The sequence below is a fragment of the Scatophagus argus genome, chromosome 22 (assembly GCF_020382885.2).
Source record: "Scatophagus argus isolate fScaArg1 chromosome 22, fScaArg1.pri, whole genome shotgun sequence".
Lineage (NCBI taxonomy): Eukaryota > Metazoa > Chordata > Actinopteri > Scatophagidae > Scatophagus > Scatophagus argus.
The window spans coordinates 15974106-15992425 of NC_058514.1; the positions used below are offsets into that span (position 1 = coordinate 15974106).

At 41.6% G+C, this 18320-nt stretch overlaps 1 protein-coding gene and 1 long non-coding RNA gene across 7 annotated transcripts in view; one reads left to right on the forward strand and one right to left on the reverse strand.

The window, feature by feature from the left end:
- Nucleotides 1–5079: 5079 nt before the first annotated feature.
- On the reverse strand, nucleotides 5080–8801 carry LOC124053398. 3 transcript variants are annotated; one of them, XR_006842143.1, is made up of 4 exons: nucleotides 6848–7080; nucleotides 5622–5716; nucleotides 5310–5532; nucleotides 5080–5126 (listed from the first exon to the last, which is right to left on the reverse strand). It is a non-coding gene; the product is annotated as an uncharacterized LOC124053398 (long non-coding RNA). The 3 variants fall into 3 exon arrangements; XR_006842142.1 differs by lacking the exon at nucleotides 6848–7080 and adding an exon at nucleotides 8572–8801 and having other exon boundaries at nucleotides 5086–5532; XR_006842141.1 differs by lacking the exon at nucleotides 6848–7080 and adding an exon at nucleotides 5863–5992 and having other exon boundaries at nucleotides 5086–5532.
- The window catches only part of dennd5b (DENN/MADD domain containing 5B), a 67327-nt gene continuing 56278 nt past the window's right edge, over nucleotides 7272–18320 (forward strand). For all 4 annotated transcript variants that reach the window (XM_046378494.1, XM_046378495.1, XM_046378496.1 and 1 more), the window contains exon 1: nucleotides 7272–7666. In XM_046378494.1, coding sequence (XP_046234450.1) covers nucleotides 7558–7666 — 109 coding nt within the window. In that variant the 5' untranslated portion in view covers nucleotides 7272–7557. The remainder of the gene's footprint in view (nucleotides 7667–18320) is intronic.

Genomic DNA, 18320 nt, shown 5'->3' on the forward strand with positions numbered 1-18320 from the left:
TGTTCCTCAAACCATTTTTGAACTATTTCCAAACCGTGGCAGCATGTGTTATGCTGCTGAAGGAGGCCACTGTCTTCATGGATGGAGGCAGACATGATTGATCAGATTAGGCCATCATCTTCCATTGCTCTGTGGTCCAGTTCTGATGCTGATGAGCCCATTGTTGGCACTTTTATTGGTGGACATGGTTCAGCATGGGACCCTGACTGGTCTTTGGCTTCGCAGCTCCATACACAACAGACTGTGATGCACTGTGACTATGTTCTGACATCTTTCTGTTGGAACCAGCGTTGACTTTTTTCAGCAATTTGAGCTACAGTAGAACTTCTGTTTGATCTGACAATATGAGCCAGCCTTGGCTGCCCACGATCCCATCATCAAGCCACCAGTTTTCCTTTTTGGCCCACTATTGGTCCTGACCATTGTAGCCCACAACATCCCACAAGAGTTGCAGTTTTGTAGATGCTCTGGCCCTGTTGCTTGGCCATCACAATTTAGCCCTTGTCCGAATCCTTACGCTTTTCTGTTTTTCCTGCTTCCAACACAGAAACAAGGACAAAATGCTCACTTGCTGCCTAATATGTCCCATCCACTACCACGTGCCATCCTAACATGATAATGTTAATCACTTCACCTGTCAGTGGTGCCAGTGTTATGGCTGATCGGTATGAATGAATGGGTATTTCATTCTGTTTGGAACTTTTTCAGGGGTTGCAAACCATATGGAAAACTCATTAAAGGCATCTGAATCTGGTAAAATATATGCTTTTGAAAACTAACTAGAAATGGCTTAATTATATTGGTAAATTAAATCGGTTTAGCTTCATAGTGAAAAGGATGACTAAATAATGGTTACTTAAGCTACTGTACACGGATCAGCTACAATATTAATACTACCCACTTAATATTTTTAGGTCCACTTTGTCCAGCTTAAACTGTGATCTCAGAACGAAACATGAATCAACACCTGAGGGCAAATTCTTCTTCACTAAGTTTACCCATCTTTTCATTTGTGATGCCCATTCTTACTGAGATGTATTATGATTAAGATGTATGAAACAAATATAATGGGAAAATTCAAAATGGAATACCCTGGTTTGGGCCACAAGAAGTGGTCCAGTTTCCTCTTTGAAGAAAAGGACTTCTGGTAATGTACTGAGACACTCACATGAAATGCAACCTGATCAAATATTCAATTACTAACACAAACTAAATGAACATAAACTGAAGTGAATATACATCCTAAACTTGCTAAATAAATAGAAATCTAATAAAAACTTACCACTGATAGCACACCGAAATACATTTTCCTGGGCAGTATTCTCTTAATGCTTCTGTCTAATATCTAATTCTTCCTCTAATGTCACCGGTCCTGTTCATGAAGACCCCTAGGAAGAGGAAAACAAGGATAAGCATACCCTGCCCAGAGGGTTTCTTGGGCCTCGCCATGGAATCAGGCCTGGGTAATGGGCCCCATTTGTCTGGTGGCTGGCTGTACAGCTCTACAGCCTTGTGAGAGTGCTGGAGTGGTCATGGGAGTTTGTCCCACCAGTCCACATTTGTTTTGTGGACTTGGAAAAGGCTTGCAACTGTGTCCCTCAAAGTATGCTCTCCCCTGACTGAACATTCCCCATCTATCCCATATCTCATGTTGTTAACTGCTTTCCTGCCAGTACAACATCCATTGCACGTCTGCCCATCCTGGGTGAAGGATCTCCACTGTTGCTCACCCTGTGGTTTCTCCCATTTTTTCCTTGTTAAAGGTTTTTCTGGGAGTTTTTCCTTGGTTAATGTGAGGGTTGAAGGGCAGAGGATGTTGCTATGATGTTTCCCCTCCAAGTTGTCTCTTTGAGATTCTCGTTAATGTAAATGGCTATGTAAATTGTAAATGGTTCTTGTTTCCACGGCAAGTGCAATTCTTCACAAAAGCTGCATTTGCGTGACAATGTTTTGGGAGTGTTAATATTGAACAGTGTGAATGCTCTTCACACTTCTCCCTCTAAGGGATACAAGAAGGAACAGGATTGTAACACAAGTTCACAGTGCAGCATGTAGCACCCTTTTTTCTCAGAAGATCACCAATGGCTGCAATAAAAATGGTATGCAGAAAGCTACTACTGTCTTTAAAGTGTTGTATAATGAATAGCGATGATGTGAAGATGTTGAAAGAGATCTCCGATGACACCATCTTACTTGTGTAAAAAGTTTATTACAAGAAGCTCAGCATCAAATTAAGCATGTGCATGTGAAAGGACCCCAGACAGTATGGATCACTCTGCTGAAACATCTCCAAAGACTTGCTGATATAAGTTGGATGTTTACATGAAAAGAGGAGTATACCTCAGGAAATTAACCGATGACCTTTCCAAGACACCAAGAGAGAGGGGAGAAAAACTGTCTTCCTATGTACCATATGCCTTTGGAGCTGGGTTCATAATTACTGAGGGGCACCAGGAGAACATCACTCATAGTAATTTCCCGATCCCAGAAAGACACCAGTCATACTGATCTCTGGATACTACCAAAGCATTAATGAGATATTATATTGTGGCATTTTCAGGTTCATGCCTGTAAATGTACCACGCACAAAATGATAGCTCATCCTAACAAATGGATCACAAAATGATTTATCAGCACATCATTCCTATTATCTGGTATGCAAATCCACACTTGAAGGTGAAAAATAAACATTCAGAATCCTTGTTTTCTTCCATTAAAGATTTGAACCATTTTGACAAAGCTTTCTGAAGGTAAAGATGTTCTGTTAACACTGATCTGCATCAGGTTTTGCTGCCAAGTGGCAAATCTTTGAACTGTGTGTCCCTTGCTGCAACTGGAAGGAGCCAGCAAAAAGGCTTTTTGCCCCCTTGTGGTGAAAAGATATAAGCCTGATTCAGCTCCATCAGTCTATCTCACAACAGGCCTTGTATGAATCTCAACATGGATGCTGTATGTGAGAGTGTGTGTCATTTGGAACACATGACAAGGCAGGAAGGAGAAGAAGTGTGTGCAGTTAATAAGACCAATCAGAAATGAATAATGTTCACATCAGGGCTAAAACTCAAGAGAACTCTGTGCCATAATTAAAATATAAACCTAAAACCATTTGTCTTTACCTGTCGTTGGGTCCAGTGAGGGATTGTTGATTCACATTAGCTAGGGAACTGTTTACATTTACACCAGGAATCTGGTTTTAGATCCCACCAGGCCAACCCTGACTGAATGAACAAAACATGATTTTGAGAAAGAGGAATATATAAAATATTAAGTGTTATCTTTTTCTTCAGAGAGAACCACAGGTATTAATAATAACTATACTCAAGATAGCCTACAAAAATGTGCACATTAGTTCTGGTTTTACTTAAACGTAAATCGTCTTCTTTGCTGTTTGTACTTAACACTGAGCGTGACTGTTTCTCTGTAGCTCAGAAAGCTTGTAGCAGAATGTAATGCAATGACACATAAGAGGCAGAACAATGTGACAGCATTGTGCCCTTGTATATAGGCAGGAATCTTACTCTATTAATCCTATTTCCTGTTTCACCAATAGTCAAAGTGGTAGCAATATTTCCAGCAGGCCAAGCTACAGCAAGAGGAATAACACTAAACAAAGATGGTCATGAAACTTGTGTTGAATGCTGTCACAATTCTGTATTTGTATCTAAAGCCCTAATGAAAATCATGCCGAGGCCTTTCCCTGGGACCCCGGAAGGGAAGATTGCAGTTTGACCAGTCCTTTGTGAGCCTCAAACAAAATAGCACCGGCCACTCTCTAACACAAAACACAAGATTTTCAGATGAAATGATCCTCAGCTGATCCAAACTTTTACAAAGCATTCACACACAGCTCCATTTCCAGCACCGATATCAATTGCATGTAGGCTATGCAGTCTGTACACAGAGATAAAACTCAAACAGACTGTTTTCAATCCTTGGATGGGGGATCGGTTTCATTTTAACTTGAATACAGTAGGTCACTTAACTAACTCACTTAACTGTAATTTTGCGTGAATTTTGGTAAAAGCAACACACATTTTATGGGCTCAAGTGCAGTCAGTCTTCTTCTATAATCCTGTTTGAATTTAATTCCTTATTATTTTGAATTTTCAAATTATATTAGAATTTTTGTTCATTATTAGTATTTACTATGGACCTACACACTGTATAACTAAGTTTATGCATTGCCAATGTCTAACATAATTAGTCTCTGGTTTTAGACACACAGTCAATCTAGTCGACCTGCTTTCTCTGCACTCTATTGTACTTTATGTATCATATGTTAGTTTAATTAGTTTATTTAGTATGTTTAGTCTATTTTTCTATTTTTTTTCACTAACAGTTAGGCCTTGTTTGGTTGTTTGTTTGCTTACTTTTGACTAACCTACACTGCTGTAATGGGCTACTGGTGCTTGAATTTCCCTTGGGATCAATATCTATCTATATATATCAGAATGTGGTTGTTCTTCTGTCTGTCCACTAGGGGGCATTGCAACATAACTAAGAAACATGAGGAGTCATCAACAGGTGATATCTTTCTGTCATTGATGTAATACTTAAGTTTAGGCACTGGTAAAGGAGATGAGGTGATGAGATGAGGGAGCATCTCTTTCTGCACAGTGAACACATGAAATTGTGATTCAGAAAACTTTATTGTTCTTCAGACGTGACAGCAGCATTTCCATTTTTCATGTGAATAAGCCAGAAACTGCACATCAGCTGGACACTGAATGTTGCTGGTGTGTGTTGTGCTTTTATCGCCTTAAGTGTTGTAAAGTTGTTGGTAGCTTTTTGTCAACACTGCTGCTGACACTGTCGCTGAGTTAGCGACAAAGCTAATGTCAAGCAAAACCTCTCGCTGGACAAACACTTCATCCCAGAGCACAAGATGAAAAGGACAAGATTTGCTCATCTTGGCCAACATATTTCTGAGAAATTGTTTTATAAATATTCCAGTGGGAAAACACCTAAAATGAGGTAAATACTGTGCAGTAGATAGCAAATTGGGAACGATTTCAGATGCAGCCGTTGACACGTCGTCATGTTTTGAATGAAACATGACACAGGGCGGTCAAGTACTGTTCAGGTCCAGAAGAACCAGCCTGAAGGTGTGAACGTTCGTCTGTAGCCTACAAAACATAGCATAAGAAAAAGATCAACACAGAAAGTCACAGCCACAAACACACAACAAAAACAGTCCTGAGGAGTACAGCTGTCAGATACCAATACTGCAGGATTCGTGAGCAGTTGTGATCTTTAATCTGATGCTTACAGCTGAGACTCCTGACACAGTGTTTGTCTGCATTTTTCACCAAGTTGTCATCATGTAGATTCAGACTGTCAGGAAGGCTCCTCCCTGGCGCTCGTGCGAAGACGAAGTCAATCGAGAAAACAACACGAGCACGAAAACCGCGACTGAGTCTTATGCAAACAAAACTTCAATCGAGGAAAACTGCAGGCAGGAGAGTAGATCCACATAACCTCAATCCCACCAAAGCCCAATCTGATGACTGGGACGAATGCTTCTTTAAAGGCCTAAAGACAACAATATGGTCAGTCACTTGCACTTGGGAGAAAAATGTCCCATATAGTATGATGTACAATGAACCACTTCTGTGACTAACCTGTGTGTCTTTGACCTCCTCCTGAGCCTTCAGCTCAGTCCTCAGTTCCCTCTCCAGGAATCCAGGTCCAGCACAAAGAGCATCGCTGTGAGCACCTGTCAACACAGATTCATATGATAAGCCTACATGTTGCTCTGACCCACGATCTTCATCACGTTTGATCACACGTTACGAACCACATTAGTTCACAGCGCAATACAAGCTGCCACATGCTCTTACAGTTTAGAAAAGAAGAATTTACTTTTTGTGTGGACTCCCAGATGATTTCAGTCAAATGGGTAGATCTTGCCTCCAATGTGGTCCGTTACCATTCTGGTATGTTCTAAAATAATGCAAAAGATGTGTTATGTCTGCAGAAACATGTTTTCAGAATCATATCCCCCACGTTGGGCGAGAATGTTTAAGGGCAGTCGTGGATCAGCGGTTAGGGTGTCGGACCCGTAACCGGTGGATCGCTGGTTCGATTCCCCGTCCCGGTGTCCATGGCTGAGGTACCCTTGAGCAAGGTACCTAACCCCCACTGCTCCCCGGGCGCTGCACGCGGTCGCCCACTGCCCCGGGTTTGCTGTGTGTGTGTGCACGTCACTTGGGTGGGTTAAATGCAGAGAACAAATTTCGTTGGAGTGAGTTCCCTCCAATGACAAAATATGTCACTTTATTTGGAGTTACGTTTGAAGCAACAGAGACGATAAGATGTTTTAGCATCCTTTCACAGATTTCTTTGATGGAGAGACTCCAGCCTTTTGATGAAACATGAAGAGCACTTTCAATGTACACATTTCTCATGCTATGCTCCCTTGCACATGTGGTCTTCTACTTGTATTAACCTGTGTTATTTACCATAGGAAAAAATGAAACGGGAAAAACGTGCATAATTCCTGTGCTGAAACTCCATATTGTCCTTGAACACACCATACGCCTGCAGACTTTACACCAATTTTCTGGTGTGGACCAACTGATCCCCCACCAGTTGGTTACGTCTGGCACTGGCAGACGTAAAAACATTACGTTACACACACGCAGTCATGCACGCAGCCATATCTAGGACAGCTAGGAAGGAAACGGTGTAAATATAAGGTGACTTGAACCTTTCATTGTACTAAAGATAACCAAAACTGAAATAAATTGTGTCAGGTATAGTCCATAACTCCCATTATAACGAACGTATCAGTACCAGTCAATCACACACGTCACATGACTCACAGACGTCCTGCATAATGATGTACCTGTTCAGTATGAGCTGAATCTTTGAAAAAAACAATAAAAGCACACACACTTGCCAAAACACACTAGCGACGGTTTAATAGTTTGGGTTGGTGAGATCAGTCAGAAGAATCGTCATACTGGAGCGACTGACCCCTCATTGCGTCCTCGCATTCGGATTGAACGAGACAACGGTGACACGTGACCCCGAGCCGCGTTGGGTTTGACTGCTGCGTTCAATTTCTGTTAATATCTAAATTAGTGTCTCACCATATGACCTAATGAGCAAACACAAATAAGTGTGAACCGAATGTGTAAGTAAGAATAAATATTGGCATTATATTAACAATTTGACACAAGGCTGGATAAATACTCGGGCACATAATTGAACTGTTGTTAAATAATTCCAGACACTCAGTGATTTGAATATCCCGCCCTGCCAGGCGGCTCCTCCGGGCCGCTCCGAGGCGGAGATTCACAGCGCTGTCCTCTCCCGCACAGTCAGTAGTGTGTCGAGCTCTGTCGACACGGCGCAACCAAAGCGAGCTACCGCTGCAACGACGTTTAAAAGCAACTTACGGTGTATGAAGGAGCTTTCTTTTACAGACCGGGACGCGTTAGAAAAGTTCCTAAAGCGAACGTTTTATCCAGTTTTCCCTTTTTTATTTATTTTTCCTGGAGATGTGCCGCTTGGAGAATTAGGAAGCGGGCATCGCTGCACACCGAAGCCGGGATGAGTGGGAGCTCGGCGGTCTCCGGCGCGGCGCCCTGCCGCTTCGCTCACTACTTTGTTATTTGCGGGATAGACACAGAAACTGGACTGGAACCGGACGAATTAGCAGGTATGAGCTTTCTCCTCTTTAATGTTGGTTTTTTGGTACAGAAAATCTCCAACCACAACAGCCCTCCAGTTGAACACATTTTAGGGACACTGTTGACTAAAAATATCCCTTCACAACAACAGTGTCGCTAAGACATGTATATCTTATCCAGTGACAGGCTACATTGTAGTATAAACCAATAGACACATGTCAGCAACCTAAACTAACAGAGCTAGAAGTCCATTTTCATCAGCCTAAGTGGCATATACACACTATAAGCCCCAAATAGCTAATTATCAGCTCATGCTTTCTTTTACAGAGTAGTTGTACTGTAAATAACTGTAAATGTTAGGCTGGGATAAATGATAAGAACAGCTTTTAGGTTTGGTGTCAGCGGGCTTGTTGACATTTTTTGGAGGGTCAGCAGCATCTCCGTCCAGTGAACTGGGATCATTTAAGGTGGACGTGCTGCTGGTGTGTTTATAGAAAGAAAGATCAGCAGTGTCTTTTTCTAAATGCTCTGATCTGATTTAAGATTCTTCTGCTCTGCTGCGCTGCTCTGAATCTGTCAGCGTGAAACTACAGTTCAGAAACTGTACTGAGTACTCATCTTACTCACAGTGTTTTGCAAATGGCAACAGTGAGGTTTCATTTGGTAACATGTGCAGCATACTGACCCACATTCTACTTGTTTAAATAATCCTACAAGTGAGAGGTTTTGTAAGCAAGCTTTTTCCCCCAGACTTCTCACTGAACAATAAGCATCTGCAGAGTTGCATTTCATACTGCCCCAGGTGTGTGTAAAAGTGAACATGCTGCCTCCACAGCAGGAGATTTATATTGTCAGCAACAACAAGGGAACAGAGAGCAAAATGTGTTTAGTCACAGGAGTCACAGAACTTTCTGGGGTCGTCCTCCTTACTTACTTGTTTCTTGCTTTATGATTGCACCAGTCAGCTGTGGTGTTGCAGCATGTTTACTTTGTCATTCAGTTACTGTGTCCCCATCCATTAACAGTCTGTTCATGTTATGGCAGAAGGGGGTTTGAACAGCCTAGAGGGTAGCGTGCGGCATTGCTGAGGTATTGCGTCACAGTCAAATTGGTAACTTGTGTCTGTATAACCGAGCCTCTGGGTCAAAGTTCAAAATAGCAAAGTCTGTGAGCTGTGATTGCACGCTTTCGGCTTGTGTTCACAAAGGTACCTGCAGCAAAATGATCAGATTTATTTTAGTGGCACATTCTTTGGAGCTCTTTAGTGTTTTAATGTTTCTGAGAACTGGTTAATGCTTGGAAGTTATTGTGTTTGTCTCTGGTTGTTCTCTCAGTTTGCAAGGATTGTGTGTGTGTGTGAAATCTCTGAGGTGATGCTGATAAGCTCTAACCATACTGAGTCCATATGCCCTGCTGTCTGCTAACACCAATCTTGCTGAGCATCTGGTGTGTGTGTGTGTGTGTGTGTGTGTGTATGTATGTGTGGTTTAACTATGGAACTAGTAAGCATTTGGTGATTGAATTATGGCTCCAACACAAGATTATGTTCATTATGAATTAACCAGACAATAATTTTTTTTTGATGAACCGTCTTGTGTATAAAATTTAAAACGTTGTGAAAAGAACTTATTACAGTTGGTCCAAGTGGACCTCTTAAAACATCTCCTTTTGCTTTCCAACCAACAGTGCAAAGTCCTTAAAGGTCAAGTTTACTATTAAAGAATCTGAGGAAACAACCAAATCCTCATGTTGGAAAAGGAGAGACCAGAGAATTTGGGCGTTTTCTCTTTTTAAATGATTCAGAACAGTTAACTGACAAATAATTTTCTGTCAGTTGATTGATCTTAATTGTTTCAGCTCTAGGATGCAGTGTCAACTTTTTTGTGAATGTGTAATTCATCTACAGACAGAACTGATAGTAACTGAAAATAACACACGGCACCTATTAAACCAGTGTTGCTGTGGGGGAGCGTTGATGATGTCACTATTGTTACAGTTAATGAGATCATGTTAAGTGACACATTTTGAAAAGGCCCAGGGGGCTGTCCTCCCCAAGACATGATCAGCTGGCTCAGAACACACTAAAACCTGTACAGGGAGAACAGCTAAAGTTCCTTATGTAGAGCTAATACGAGTTTCTGAGGCCGGCTGTTAACCTAGAACAGATTACTTGATCAATCCATAAGTCGATAAATGGACAACTATTTTGAATCCTTTTTTTTCTGCAAAAAAGACACATATTATATGTGAAATTTTGCTGATTTTGTGTTTTGTGATAGCAGTCGTGAACAAAAAAACACAAGTCGAAGACATAACTTTGGGCTTTAAGAAATTTTGGTTGTGGAAAAATTAGTGAAAAATTCCCCCTGTGGCAATTTTTGGATCAAACGATCTGGCCAAAAAATAACAACTGGTTCTTAATTGCATTTTTTCTTTCTTAAACATTTTCTGTGGTCTTTCAGCAGCTGCTCAGTAGTGCTGGCCAATAAGACACACACCATGCATTCTCAGTCAGTATGCAAACATCAGATGGAGTCATGGATACATGGGCCATGCATTCATACCTTCTTGCCCATCAACTTATCATCTACTCTCTGCTTAGTGTCAATGGAGTGGTTGCACAGCACACATTTTGACATATTGTAACAGTAGGAAAACTCGCAGGTGATTTTCCCGTTGCACCTCGGAGAGGTCCCATTGTGAAGGCTGCCACTCCAACTGTTACTGAGAGACTTTATGGAACCGAGCCTTCATCACTGTCATTAAGTCTACCTGAGTTTGTCCTGCTATGACAAGTCTAAATGTGTAACCAAATGAGTTGGTGATGACTGCAAGGTTAGCCAGCCTGATGGCTGAGGAAGAACAGAGGATCTGAATTCACAGATTATCTTCACGTCATGCAGGCCTACTGCTGAGTAGCCTTCCAGAAATAATAAACGATGGAAGAATTTCTTTTGCTATCGAGTTCATTGCTTTTGCCCAGACTCACATTGGAACCAGTCTCTAGAGCAGGTTGTGGTTTTACATAAACACACGATGTGAAGTAATTCATCCAAACAGCAGAGCCACCTGCTTGGATACATCATGCTATTGGTTTGTAGAGCAGATATGCTACTCTGCCCGTATGTCGTGTTCCAGCGTTGGTCGCTGAACCAAAAGCATTATCTTTGTACACATATGTTGCACAAGCTGAACGGTGTACGTGGCAACAGAAAGCTAAAGAACGATAAGTATGGCAGCTTAGACACCTACATTTCAGTTTGTGTCTGAGGTGGAGCTAAATCAAGCATTAGCAGAGCGTTATGTGCCTCTCCTCTTTATTCATTCCCAAAGCTGCCCACCCCCATTTCTTTATCATCAGCCCCGGTTCGCCTCCACCCTCCTACACTTCATAGGAGATCATTTACAATTCTGATTAGGCCTGTTGGTGTCCTCCCCCATGACACTCCATCATCCAGGCGACACTAATGCTGTCATGACTGATATCAACATGTTGCCTTTGGCACTCCATACACTTTGTTTTTTTTTTTGTCAAGTTCATGACTACATCTCAGCACCCCAATATATTCCTCGTAACCTGACTTGGAGGCAATCATAGTTGGAGTGACCCACATTAAGTAGGGTTCTATGTTTAGGCTGCAGTTCCCCTCCTCCCTGCTCTTTGTGTGGCAGTGTGGCCTTGTTTCCCTCAGCCCATTGTTCTAATCAGAGGGCCAGACTTCCTGTAGACCTGCCTCAGGCTCCCCCATAGTCTACAGTGCTGTCTCTTTTTCTCCATGTGTGAGTCTTCCCTCATCATACATCATACATTGTACACCCCTTTATTTCAATTCATACTTTGTTATTGATCATGAGCTCTGTAGTTCTTTTCTGGAATGCTAATTATGTGGTTTAATTCTTCCCATAAATAGCCACTTGTGGCAGTCAGTCCAGACACCCACCCCATACCATGGCACTGAGCCCAAGTCGTATAAATACACCCTGGCTGGCATACAGAGCCTGAAATAGTCCCTACATTCTAACACCAGATGCAGTTAGGGTTGGCAGCATTGTGGAGTTGAAAGATGAGTGAAGAACTAATTTGGGGAGGGAGATGTTTGGCATGCCAGCCGTAGGGAGATAGGAGCTCAGTGCAGCTACAGTTGTCAGGAGTGTACCACCTTGTCGTTCTCCATCCCTGCTGGGAAGGTGGTGGCCATTCAGCCTAGAGTAGCTGCTGACACGAGTCAACCAGACTCTGTTACCATACTGAGGAGCTTGGTAGTTGCAGGCCAGCCAAAAACACACAAAAAAACAAAAAAACTGCTTGTATGTTTAATCGATTATCAAAATAGCTGGCATTTAATTTCCCATCCGTGAGCTTATTAGTTAATCAACCAACGGTAATCAATACTGAGTGAGGAAAATGACAGACATGGTTAGTTTTCCACTTGAATGCTGTTCACTTACTGAAGCAAATAAATGATTTGAAAATAAATGATTCTTCCTTTTGCTGAGATTTGCTTCCTTAAGGACCACAAACCCCAATGTGAAAACCAATAGTTTAGAATTTTGGAGAAATTGAAGGAATGTTGGTGGCTAGAATCAATTCTCCTACTTTTTTTTTTTTTAAGAAAATTGTTTAAAAACCCAGTAGATTATCTGGAAAATGTATTGACACAAAGCTGTTTTCTTGGCTCATGAAAGGCTGACATTTTGAAAATACATGGTTTTCATATGATGATATGTGCTGTGTTGGCCCTAACTAAATATCATATGGGATTTTGTATGTGATTATGTGGGAATGTATGTTTATTAGGAAGTAATATTTCAAACACTGTCCCATTGAAATCTCTAGTGACATTGAAATTGTGGGACAAAGCATTCATTCTTGACATTGTTGTTGTTATGAAAGTGCATGCATGAGCACACACACAGATGTACAGTATATATCTTCACACACACACACACACACACACACACACACACACACAGTGGAGGTTGTAATGATTATGCTCTTATGAAAACAACAGATGCTCGGTATCAGTTCTCAGATGATCCATTCTGTCAGGTTTTTTTGATTGCTAGCAGTTTCTGACAGTTTCTCATCCTCTTCTTTGTCTTCCTCCTCCTCTTTATACTCTTCTTTCATGTCCTCCTGTCTCCGTCCTTCACACTTCCCACTCCTCACATCTGCATGTAACCCACTACTCTCCCACAGCGTCCGTCCCCAGCTTTGGTTGTCAGTAAATTATCCCAGGATGGTCTGTGGTAATAACCCAGATGTAATTGAGTCAGTCTCACCTCAGGGAGAATTGGCTGGCTGGGTAAAGCACAGGGAGTTGCAGACACCTCCAGTTCCTAGCCAGGCGCCAATAACTCCTTGCAGAGCAATAAAGCTTTCCTCTAATTTCTCCAAGTTTTGGCATGTCTCTTTCAGTGTGAAAGTATTTTATAACAACTGGACTGGATTCATTGATTTGTGGTTTGAAAGAAAATTAATTGCCAACCATTTGTTATCATTGATTATCATTTTGGTCACTTTTCAAGCAAAAATGTCAAATATTTGCTGTTTCCAGCTTCTTAAATGTAAAGATTTGCTGCTTTTCTTTGTCATTTCTGATATTAAATGAAGAGTGTTTGGGTTTTCGACTGGTGGTTGGACAAAAGAATAAATTTGAAGACGTCACCTTGGCCTTTGGGAAACGTTTTTCTCATTTTTTTTGACATTCTAAGCTAAATGATCAGTTGATTAATTGTGAATATCAGCTGCAGATTGATAATAATGGAAATAATTGCTCACTGTGCACAAGTCTAAGAGGGAGATTCTCTTTTTCTTCTCTATAAAGGAGTGTGTCTTCCTGTCAAACATGGACCTGTGAAACCTTTTCTTACTGATTAGCCCTTTAAAGACAAAGAAAAGTCTTTGGGTTTTGGAATGTTTGTTGGACAAAAAGAAGCAATGTCTCACCTAAAATTACTGACTTCATCTACTTTAAATGTCTTTCTGCCAAGTGGATGTGATTTCTTTTCTCACACCAAGCCTCCCCTGAGAGGACTTAAACCTGCAGTGGGCCTGTTGGACCCTGTTTCTGGCTATTAATATTCAGTTTGTTCAAAGAGCTGCCACTGGGACTTGGAAAGTTGGCCAGCACAGCACAGAGGTGTGTAGACAGGGGCTGAAGTGGGAACGTCCTATGGCAGGACACAAAGGATTTTGAAGTACTAAAGCTCCCCTCTGACCTGGACCATCTGTCCACACAGAGTCAGTCAGCAGAAAGGCTGCACACTGACACTGACTTATGCTAATGATGGCAGGAGCTAACAACAGTGACGCACGCTCTTGTTGACTTATGCTAATGATGCTATGCCTTGATAATGAGCAGATAATATGGCATGTACAAATAGGTCAGTATAACAAAGAACAAACTTCTGTACATTTTCAAAGGAAGCACTAATATTATGACAATATTATCCTGAACGTTTTGTTTGTTACATTTGGTTTTCGTCACATTTTGCCATGTTTTCTTTTGCTACCAGTTGTAGCACCTTTTTCTTTTACTCTTTCTTTCTTTCATGGCTCGTCGGGTCCTTCTTCTGCTCTTCCCCCTGTAGTGATTCCATCCATCTCACTGAGAGTTGTGCCCTGCTCGTCGCCTCGTGCTCTCTTAGACCGGCCGGGCTGTTGTTAAGCCTGTTAGAGTAATCCATTCAGACAGTTCCTCTAGGCTGCACTGAACCCATTGCTGTAATGTAAAACACAGCCAGGCCTCAAAACTGTCTTCTGCACACAGACAGACACACACTCACGCACACACACACTTCATGCTCCTAACCTTGACTCTGTCCAGTGCAAAGTTTGACCAGCGGCATTCTCCTGTCTTTTTTCATAAAAACTCTCACTATAGGCCAGCTTTTTAATGGCTCTTGATGTTTTGGCCTTACTGGACAAGTAACAATTTTGAGACTAATTAGGGCATCCATTAAATGGAGTTGAGGTCTCCAATTTCAAAGAAAATAACTGAATCCTTTTACAAGAAGGTAGAAGACAGCTGATAAATACACTATACAGTCAAAGGTATTCAGACATGGGTTGTTTTTCAGGGACTTCAGGGAGATCTTAATGCTTCAGCATACCAAGACATTTTGGACAATGCTATGCTTCCAACTTTGTGGCAGCAGTTTGTTGAAGGGGCTTTTCTATTCCAAAGTCCATAAAGACAAGGTTGGACGAGTTTGAACTTGACCGGCCCGCACACAGCCCTGACCTCAACCCTATCCAGCACCTTTCAGATGAACTGGAACAGAGACTGCAAGCCAGGCCTTTTGGTCCAACATCAGTGCCTGACCTCACAAATTCTCTGCTGCATGAATGGGTGAAAAATCCCACAGAAACACTGTATTTAGAATGCGGAATAATGGTCAGTTGTTCCAATACTTTTGTCTATATATTGTACTTTCCAACTGCAACATACCTACTTTGCTGACTACTTCTTAAATGTCTGCGGTAGCTTTATGACCTCCTTATAACTTGACTACAGGCTGGAAGAAGTTTCCATGTAGTCAGGGGTTTTAGAGCAGGAACTTGCCCAGCTGTTGACACTGAGGAGCTGTTGAGTGTCAGGGATGTGTGGCCTCATCCTATACCCATATAGTGTGGGAGAGGCGACCATGTGCGGCTAGTCAAAGTTCAAGGGTTGGGGGGGTGTAATGATGGATTATCTGCCTCTGGGAGTCAGCAGGACCCGACGACCTCAGATGATGCTGCTAGCTGTTGCTGACTGGTCACATCCCTTTGCAAATGTCTCTCTGTCTCCAACAGCAAAGTGAGCAGTTGATCTTGGGAGGCGTGAGGAGCCATTTCACAGCCCCTCCCTTAGGCTGACCTCTGACCCTGAGCTCCATATGTTCTCTCTCTCTATGGGCGAGGAATGAGATAAAGAATCCAGAAGGAGCTTGGGGGTTGTTGTTTTGGTCTTTTAGAGGGGCCCACAAATCCGTTGAGGCTGAACATGACCATGATAACTCAACTTCACTCTCTTTTGCTTTATGAAAGTAAGAAAATCCTCCAGAGTTTGACCATGCTGTCCTTCTGTTTTGTTTCTGATTGTTGTGCAGTTCCACAGTCTTTAAACTTGTGCTCTCCTCTGCCAACATCTCGCACTTGTCGTACATCACTTGGAGTGCACGCAGTAACCTTGGTGACGTACTGCAAGGCGGCCATTTGTGAAACATAATGGTTGTCTTTCATGAGGAATTCTCCTCACCATGGCTGCCAGCCTCTTGCGGGACACTGTGGCCCAGCTCTCTTGTGTCTTCCTCTTCACTAAACAAAGGATGCATAAAGATGAGAAGATAAATTGCTGAACTGAGAAAACAATTGACAGATTAATCAATAATGCATTCCCTTATTAAAACAATAGTTTTTCAATAACTTAGCTCAAGTTTGTTTTAGCAAACTCCTTTTTACGACAAAAGATGCCAAACTTCCATCTTAACACAACTAACCAGAAGCTTTGCTTACAAAAATACTGAAGGTTATTTTAAATCAGAAAATATTACTTATAGGAATGAGTAAACAAAGCTTTTTCGCTCAGTATGATGCTTATGCTCATTCTGTATTAATACGCAATAACACAATAATTCAGGATATTGGAAATAGCGGTTTGTCTTATTCCCTATTTTACCTTAGCCCCCTTCTATCTATCTATAATATTAATTTTAATTGATTGTTGAACGTAATATCATAAAATAATACCCCTGAGTCCCCAGTGACGCAGAAAGATGACATGAGCTCACACGAACCTCATCATTGTAACGGCGTGGAGTGCAGTGTTATGTCAGACAGGCCGTAAATCTCCTTACATAACTGTGATAGGCTGCACAGCGGTAACTAAGGTCCCTTCTGACAGATTAGAGGGGCTGCGGTACGGGGGCCCTGCTGCTCGCTGACAGGTCTTCACCTCACTGTTGGACATGCTGGACACGCTCACAGTGGACACTGGATTATACTTCATAAATACAGCCTGAACATTACCGAGCTGAAATGCATTTATTTATTATATAATTGCTTTTTATAGCAAATAACAAGCATGAGTGTGTGACTGACAGAGATTGCTGGGGTGTCGTAATGCCTCACAAACTTCAAAACTGGGCTGCCGCCTCTCATGCACTTATCTGTTTGACAGGCTTTACATAAGCTCAACACATAATGCTCTTTTTTTTTTACATGTGATGAAGTTCTGTTTGAAGACAGGCTACGTATATGACATCCATTCAGTTTGGAGGCTTGCTTTGGCCAAATGATCTTAACATGGAATACTTTATTTCACAAGTGATTAGATTAGATTAGATTCAGCTTTATTGTCATTGTGCAGAGTACGGGTACAAAGCCAGTGAAAGGCAGTTAGCATCCAACCGGAAGAAGAATAGTATTATTTATATACAAGTGCAAGTAGTGATACAATATTATACAATTTTTACAGTGGTTACAAAAAGAGCCCAATCAGAATATGAATGCACCTTATTCTGAGCACACAATTATAAATCATGTAAATGATCCACTTACTCTCCACGAGGATCTGATCTGGAAATTCATCAATACTCATGTCATCCTGTGGTTAATTTAGTTAATGGATGATGGCCTAAACAACCATAATGGCTTTTGCTTTGCTGAAACCATTTCCTAGTTTTCCCTGAAGGTTATAATATATTTCATAACTGCATGTTCATGTTAACAGAGGTTGTCTGCTTTTTTCACCATATAATTGCTATTCCAGGTTCTCACAAAACAAATGCGAACAAAAGCACAATAAATGGACAGTTTGTGTGCAAACCTACCACTGGATGCAAAATTTGATAAAGCGTGTCTGTATAGCGACTTGCATTACTATTTGTTCTCAAAGAAAGAAAGGAAGTGTGTGTGTATGTGTGTGTGTGTGTGTTTATTGGACTTCGATCTCTTTGAAATTAAGCTCCAACTCATCCATTGACCTCTGGCCTGCATGATAAGGCTGGTTAAACATACTTTTCTTTATTTATTTATTCTATTCTGTAATCAGTTCAACTATTAAATTATTGGCCAAATATTTTTGTAACAGTTTGAGTCTTTTTTTTTCTTTTCTTTTTTTTAAATTCTCTGCTTCTTAAATGAGAAGACTTTCTTTTCTCCTCTGTGACAGCAAACACACTGGCACGTTTTATAGACCAAACAACTAATGGATTCATAATGATTGACAGACTTAATCGCAATCAAAATAATTGTTAGTTGCAGCTCTTTCTCATTCTTCCATTCCCTCTCGCTCCTTTCCTTCCATTTTCTGCTACATCCTCACCACCCCCCGGCAGTACACACCATTAAGCTGAACACCCAGTGCGGGTGCACAGGAAAGTGAATATAGTGAATCGAACCAGTGATGTGTGTAATGAAGACACCTAGTTGTGACCTCCCTCTGCTGCAGTAGAAGTACCCAGGCTGGGATGGCCCTCAGGCTGACTTCAGACACCTGCCAGAGGTGGCTCAGCAGAGGCTAACAGCCTCCTGGTGGCCCACACACACACACACACGCACAGTCATAACAGTCCAAAGTGTAACGCTGCAATGGTAGCTGATATAAATCAGAATCAGAATTCCTTTATTAATCCCTGGAGGGAAATTCTTGAAAAGGAGAGATAAAGGAGAGATGTTCACTTTTGCGAAACAAT